General features: G+C 33.6%; 1 protein-coding gene across 1 annotated transcript; it reads left to right on the top strand.

Annotated features, from left to right (window-relative positions):
* The first annotated feature begins 2,029 nt into the window (after positions 1-2,029).
* Positions 2,030-3,632, top strand: LOC116005876. The gene is made up of 2 exons (XM_031246112.1): positions 2,030-3,101; positions 3,187-3,632. Exons 1-2 carry the CDS (start codon positions 2,030-2,032, stop codon positions 3,630-3,632), a joined length of 1,518 nt encoding a protein of 505 aa, XP_031101972.1.
* Positions 3,633-7,133: the final 3,501 nt, after the last annotated feature.

The raw sequence follows: 7,133 nt of genomic DNA, 5'->3' as shown, positions 1-7,133 counted from the left end.
CTCAGTTGAGTGTGTTGACATTCACAACAATCTGTGAAATATATAAAGTATAATTAATGAATTAGTACAACAATTAAATATTTAAAACAATTAGCACAACAATATAACACACTGGGCAGTGGGGGTACTGGCTGGCAGTTTAAAAAAAAATAACAAAACAAAACTAGGCACTGGAACTAAAAAAAAATTATAAATTTACATACTCAATTAAACATTTAAACATATAAATTACATATGTAATATTAACAATATAATGACTTATTCATAAAAAAATATACTTTATAAAATATTAACAGAAAAAATTAAAAAACAGAGTAATGGTCACTGGAAGTAAAAACAAAATTATAAATTTACCTACTCAATTAAACATGTAAATTACATATGTAATATTAATAATAGAATGACTTATTCATAAAAAAAACACTTTATAAAATATTAACAGGAAAAAAAAACTGAGCACTGGTCACTGAAAATAAAAAAAAAATTATAAATTTATCTACTCAATTAAACATTTAAACATGTAATAACATATATACTATTAACAATATAATGAGTTATTCATAAAAAAATACACTTAATACACATAATTAAAAATTAACAGAAAAAAAAATTAAAAATTTTACCTGGACTGGACACTGTCGGACGACAGACACTCGGAGACTCGGAGAGTAGTCGGAGTCTCGGTCCTGACTGGGTACAAGCCGAAAAGTGGTGGTGTGGTGCTGTGGTGCTGTGGTTTGTGGAAGTCGAATGCCAAACACCCAGACCAGCAGACCGTGGAAGTCGTCCGTGGAACAGCGTGGTCGCGTGGAGACGGGGGATTACAGATTATGAGAACATGGAGAACGGAGAAAATGAGTGGAGAGTGGAGACGATGAGACCGTGAGGGCGTGACTCGTGAGATGTGGTGTGGACTATGGAGGCGTGGAGTGAAGTCAGTGAACTGTGAAGTCTGGAATTCTGGAAATCTGAAATCTGAATTAGGTTTTAGGGTTGGGCACTTGGGCTAATAGAGTAATGGGTTAGTGCCTAGTGGGCTACTGGACTAAAGCTGAGAGCAGAATGGGCTAACATATATAATAATATAAAAAAATATATATATATATTATATACTGGTCGGTTATCGGTCACCGACCGGTAACCGACCCCAATAACCGTCTAATGACCGAAAAACCGAAAAATCAAAATTTTTTTTAACTTAATAACCGTAACCGACCGATAACCGATTTTTTCGGTAGGTTCGGTTATCGGTTAGCGGTTGGCAGTCGGTTAACCGATATTTTGCTCACCCCTACTAAACCCTTATTTTGATTTTAATCGGCCAAACGCGAGGAAAGCCGAAGGGGACGCTGCGTCGCTGCTTCAATAGCGAAGGGAGAGGACGACCGTCGCGAAGGTTTCGCCACCATCGCAAGCCGCCATCACCTCCGACCTTCCCCGCCGATCGAGTCAGGTAAGTCCACAGGCTGTTGTCGCCACTTTGCCATATTCAATTTTTTTCTTTTTCTTTCCTTAGTTTGCTAACTTTGCTTTAATGCTTTACATTGTGATTTGTGAATTGTGAGTGGTGTCTTTGCTTTAATGAGTTTAATCTTCACATTGTCCCATCAAGCTCCAAGTGGTAGTGTATGTGGCAGTCTGGCAGATTCACTGGATTATGGCACTGAGTTTAATTTGTTATTGTTTATTAGGAGTTTTGGATTACACTGTTATTTGTTATCAATTAAGTGATATATAGAATTGTGGAATATCAATTATGAAGAATAATTCATGATAAATTTATTGAATGTGGCACAGATTTGTAGTGTATGTGGCAGTGTATGTGCAACTGTGCAAGTATGAAATTGACAAGTTGTCAAATTGTTCAATTATGCTTTATAATCTATTTCATTTATCCTTTATGAAATTGCTTTCTAAATTATGTAATATTTATTCATTTATTGTGTTTGTGTATTTGACTATTTTTTTAATTGTATATATCATTATATTGATTTATTTGATTTAGGTACTTTACTAGTTTACTCCTAGTATGGCGAGTGGTGATAATAATGCTTCTCAAAGTGTTGGATCTTCCGAACCAACCACAATAAAAAGAAAGTCTAATGATATAGGATGGGAGTATGGAGTAATTAATGATCCGACTAAATCATGGGACAAGATTAAGTATTTATTCTGTAAGAAAGTAATGTCCGATGGAGTGTATAGGATTAAAGAGCATATTGCTGGCATACAAGGAAATGTAAGCAAATGCCCTACAGCTACAAAGGATGATCAATTGAAATGTAGGGAAGCTCTCACGATGGCGAAGAACAAAAAGAAGAATAAGAGAGCTGAAGAAGTTAATCTTAGGGCGGAGGTAAAGATCTTGGCGCATGACAATGAGAGTATGAGTAATGCTAGTATTGATATTGATGAGGTGCAGCAGTTTGGACCTTTGAAACCACCTCGGCCAATTGGCCCTATGGATAAGTTCACAAATCAAATCAATCCCGAGTCTTCTTTGAGTTCAGGAAAGGGCAAGGCACAACAACGAATAATTGATGCATTTGACAAGGAAAGGGCTAGTCGGGTGAAAGATTACATATGCAGATGGGCTTATGAATCATCTATTCCATTTCATTGTTTTCAGAAAGATAACTTCAAGTTGTTGGTTGAAGCTATTGGTCAATATGGTCCGGGAGCTCAAGTACCAAATAGATATGAAATAAGTGAAACTTGTTTGAAAAAAGAGGTTGATCGAGTCCGAGAAAGTTTAAAGGTACATGAAGCGGAGTGGAAATTAAATGGGTGCTCAATTATGACTGATGCTTGGACAGATAGGAAGAGAAGAAGCATCATGAACTTGTGTGTCAATTCAAGGTTGGGCACTGTGTTTTTATCTTCTAAAGAATGTTCAATGGAGGTACACACAAGTCAGTTCATATTTGAGTATGTGAAGCATGGCATTCAACAAGTAGGAGAGGGGAATGTTGTTCAAATTGTCACCGATAATGCCTCGAACAACATGGGAGCAACTAAATTGTTGAGGGAGAAGATGCCACTGATATTTTGGACTTGTTGTGCAACACATTCCATTAATTTAATGCTTGAAAGCATTGTAGGTAACCAATGTGTAATCTTTAATAAACTATATGATTAATCTTTAAATATTTAATAATTAATAATTGAAACTTGAATACATTGCAGGTTTACCACGGTTTAGTAGAGTTCTTCAGCAAGCAAAGGCTTTGACTATCTTCATCTATGCACATCATAAAACTTTGGCAATGATGAGATCCTTTACAAAGAAGCGTGACATTGTCCGGCCAGGTGTAACTAGGTTTGCTTCTGCATTTCTTACGTTACAGAGTTTAACTGGTAAGAAAGTAGAATTAAAGGCTATGTTTACAAGCAATGAATGGGATGAGTGTAAGTTTGCCAAGACAGTTAAAGGGAAACAAGCTTATTCTATTGTATTGAGTCATGCATTATGGCAAGGGGTTGCATTATGCTTGAAGGTTTTTGCACCATTGGTAAAGGTGCTTCGTATTGTTGATCAAGACAAGAAACCTTCAATGGGATTTGTTTATGGTGAGCTTATGCAAGCAAAAGAAGACATTAAGAATGCATTGAATGGAGTCCTATGTAAGTGATTTATTTGTTTCTACTTATTTTAGTTGCAATTTAGATATTTACAATTTCGTTATGTTTTATTAAAATATATAAGCATCGAGATTATTTCTTTGATTTTTATTAATTTAACATTTTTTTCTCTCTCATTATTATATGACTATTTTAACTAATTAAGGAACACTAATTTAAAAATACGCATTGGGCATTGCTTTAATCGCGCAAGGCGCGTGTTATAACTAGTCCTCTTATAAGTAACAAAATTGTATTATTGACTAGTATTATATTTGAGCATATAAGTATGACATTTGCACCATATAAGTATGACATTTGCACCATATAAGTATATATATTATTTATACAAACACTTAAACAAAGGTTTAGTTACCTTAGATGGTAAGGCCCTAGTGTACCATGACATGGGTAGTGTTTGAACCTCATAGTAGCATTTACTTTAGCTTTCAATTTGATTTTTTTTTGGTAACATTGTGGCTTTAAAGAAAAAAATATTAATAGTGAGATGAGTGAAATTTTGTTTTTGACATTTTTTTTAATATTAATAGTGTGAATTCTAATTGAATTTATTTATTTGTAACATTGTGACTTCTTCTCGTTTATTTTTATTTTTTATTTTTTAATATTAATAGTGAGGTGAATGATTTATAATGTGTTTTTCATTCAAACTATTTTATCAAATTAATTATGTTTTATATTTTGTTTTAAATATTTTTTATCTTGATGTATTTTGATTTTCATCACTAGTCAACAATATTTATGATTCGGTATCGAAGTTTTTGATTTTTTTTTCAAAATATCTCGTTAATTTTAATGTTTCGCCCCCATTGGAGAAGATTTCTGGCTCCGCCACTGCCCGACCCTACCCGTTTCAAAAATAAAGATTCGTGAGACGATCTCACACAAGTGTGACCCATATATAAAAGGTATTATAAATTTTTTTTACTGAAAATGCCTTCAATCTAAACGCAATCATGGTCCACACAACTGTGTAGATCATACTATCAAATAATACACATTCAATATAAAAATAATGTACATTCAGTATAAAAATAATGTACATTATATTCAGGGGATGTACATTATTTGTGTACTGAATGCACATTATTTTTAGAGTTTATTACCGAAATGGTCCCTCGACTATTGTGAAATTACCAATTTGGTCCTTGACAATTTTTCGTGCCCAATTAAGTCTCTCCACTTTGAAAATTTTAACCAATTTGGTCCTCCGTTTATTTTGCCGTTAAACATCCGTTAAATCGGGACCAAATTAGTAATTTTGCTATAGTCAAGGGACCAAATTGGTGATTTTGCTATAGTCAAGGGACCAAATTGGTAATTAATTTTTCACTGAAATGGTCCCTTGACTATAGTAAAATTACCAATTTGATCCCTTGACTACAGCAAAATTACTAATTTGGTCCCCATTTTAACGGATGTTTAACGGTAAAATAAACGGAGGACCAAATTGGTTAAAATTTTCAAAGTCGAGGGACTTAATTGAGCACGAAAAATTGTCGAGGACCAAATTGGTAATTTCACAATAGTCGAGGGACCATTTCGGTAATAAACTCTTATTTTTATAGTATAAAAATAATGTACATTCAGTACAAAAATAATGTACATTTAGTACATTAAAAATGTACATTTTATCATGGTCCACACAGCTGTGTGGACCATGGTCCATACAATAATTTGCCATCTAAACGTTTATCGGCCGAATAGTTTAATGTCCAACAATAGTTATCACTCAAAAGATTGATTAGCAGTTTAGATCATGAAATTGATTTAATCAAAACTATTCGTTAATTAGAAGAAGTATATAGAGATAATATCTAAAATAATTCGTCTAACTATGTCATAATTTCTAAATTTTTCACTGCTTATCAATTCTAACCAATTGGTCTTTCAACTATATAAAATTTATTCATTTTAATCCCCCATTTTAATGTCCAACTGGTTATCAATTTGAGTAAATTTTGTATAATCAATGGAATATTTTGGATGAACTTGTAATCGATGAGTACTGTGTAATTACCTTTCGAGTTTCCATGTCGAAAGCAAAGATCCTTAAGGTCGTGAACTCGTGACTGATGGGCATTTCAAGAATTAACCGGACATCTCTCTCCTCAAAAATAATCCAAACTATCTCATGGTTCCACTCGTGGAAAGATTGATCAATCAAGTTTGCAACACAAAGATCTGTTAGTTGCGGCTCGAGGGAAGTCTAAATTATGGGATTGGAATCGACGGGTAGCCATGGTTGCTCTCACACATTAGTAGTTACACCATTTCCAATTCATTGTCTGCTGCCTTCTCTAATGAGCTCCTAGATAGCTAGGATACTTCTCATCGAGGCAAAGTTCTAACGATGTCGTTTCTTTTAATGAAAATAAAGCTTTGTGGACCATAGCCCGAAAACGACACTGTTTCTTTAAGTAAAGAAACGGTTGTTGTCACATCTTAATGATGTCCCGTAAATGAAATTACAGTTTATCTCAAATGATATTGTGACGAAATGAAACTGTAGTTGTGTTGAAAGGAAACTACAATGTATATAAAATGAATCTGAATAACAATTTCACATATTTGAGTGTATATTGTCCAATGAAACTGTAATTATATCAAAATGATACTGTAGTTGTGTTGTAATAAAATTATAGTGTATATAAAATGAAACTGAATAACAGTTTCATATATTTGAGTGTATAATGTTGAATGAAACTCATCGAAAAGAAACTGCAATTGTGTTGAAAGGAAATTGCAATTTATATAAAATGAAACTGAATATATTATACACATAGAATTAGTTTTACGAAACGGGTGCCGTTTATTTTCATTAAAAGAAACGACACCGTTTTGATGCTTAAACTACTATACATTGTGGACCGCGATTCACAATAAAATTTGCGCACTTGGGCAACGGCCGAACAAATCAAATGATCCATAGCAATTGTGTTGCCTTTGCAACAGTTGGGCACACCATCGGCCGGCCGAGCTTGCTGGCCGAGCTCATGCCAACCTTAAGGTTGTCTGAGTCGTCTTGGGCCTACTCTCTCGACTCTTGCTTGCTCTTGAGCTTATCTTTTCGGATCAAGTCTAATATCTCTGTCAAAAAAAAAAAAAAAAAACTGGAACATGGTGGGACTGTGGAACCGCATAAATTCATAGTGCATTTTCAGTTTTAGATGGGCCATAATTCTTTTATTGGGCCCTGATTCTTATCTTTAGGCTTTTATTCATAATTGGGCTATGATTCTTATATTGGGCCATGATTCATATTAGGTTTTCTACGCAGCCCATGTAATCATGTATGATTCAATTGCGAATCATATCACGGTATGAATCAGAGTTCACATTGCATTATAAATCCTGGTCCAAAATAATATTCAAGTTATATATTTGCAATTAACGTAGTATATATATTTAGTTAACAAATTATAAATAAATTAAAAGTATATATCATATTAACTATAAATAAATAATATATTAATTGTTTTATGCATATA

This window comes from Ipomoea triloba, chromosome 15 (assembly GCF_003576645.1).
Source record: "Ipomoea triloba cultivar NCNSP0323 chromosome 15, ASM357664v1".
NCBI classification, from domain to species: Eukaryota; Viridiplantae; Streptophyta; class Magnoliopsida; order Solanales; family Convolvulaceae; genus Ipomoea; species Ipomoea triloba.
Note: the sequence above shows the minus strand (reverse complement) of the source record. Positions and strands in the feature narration are given on the sequence as shown.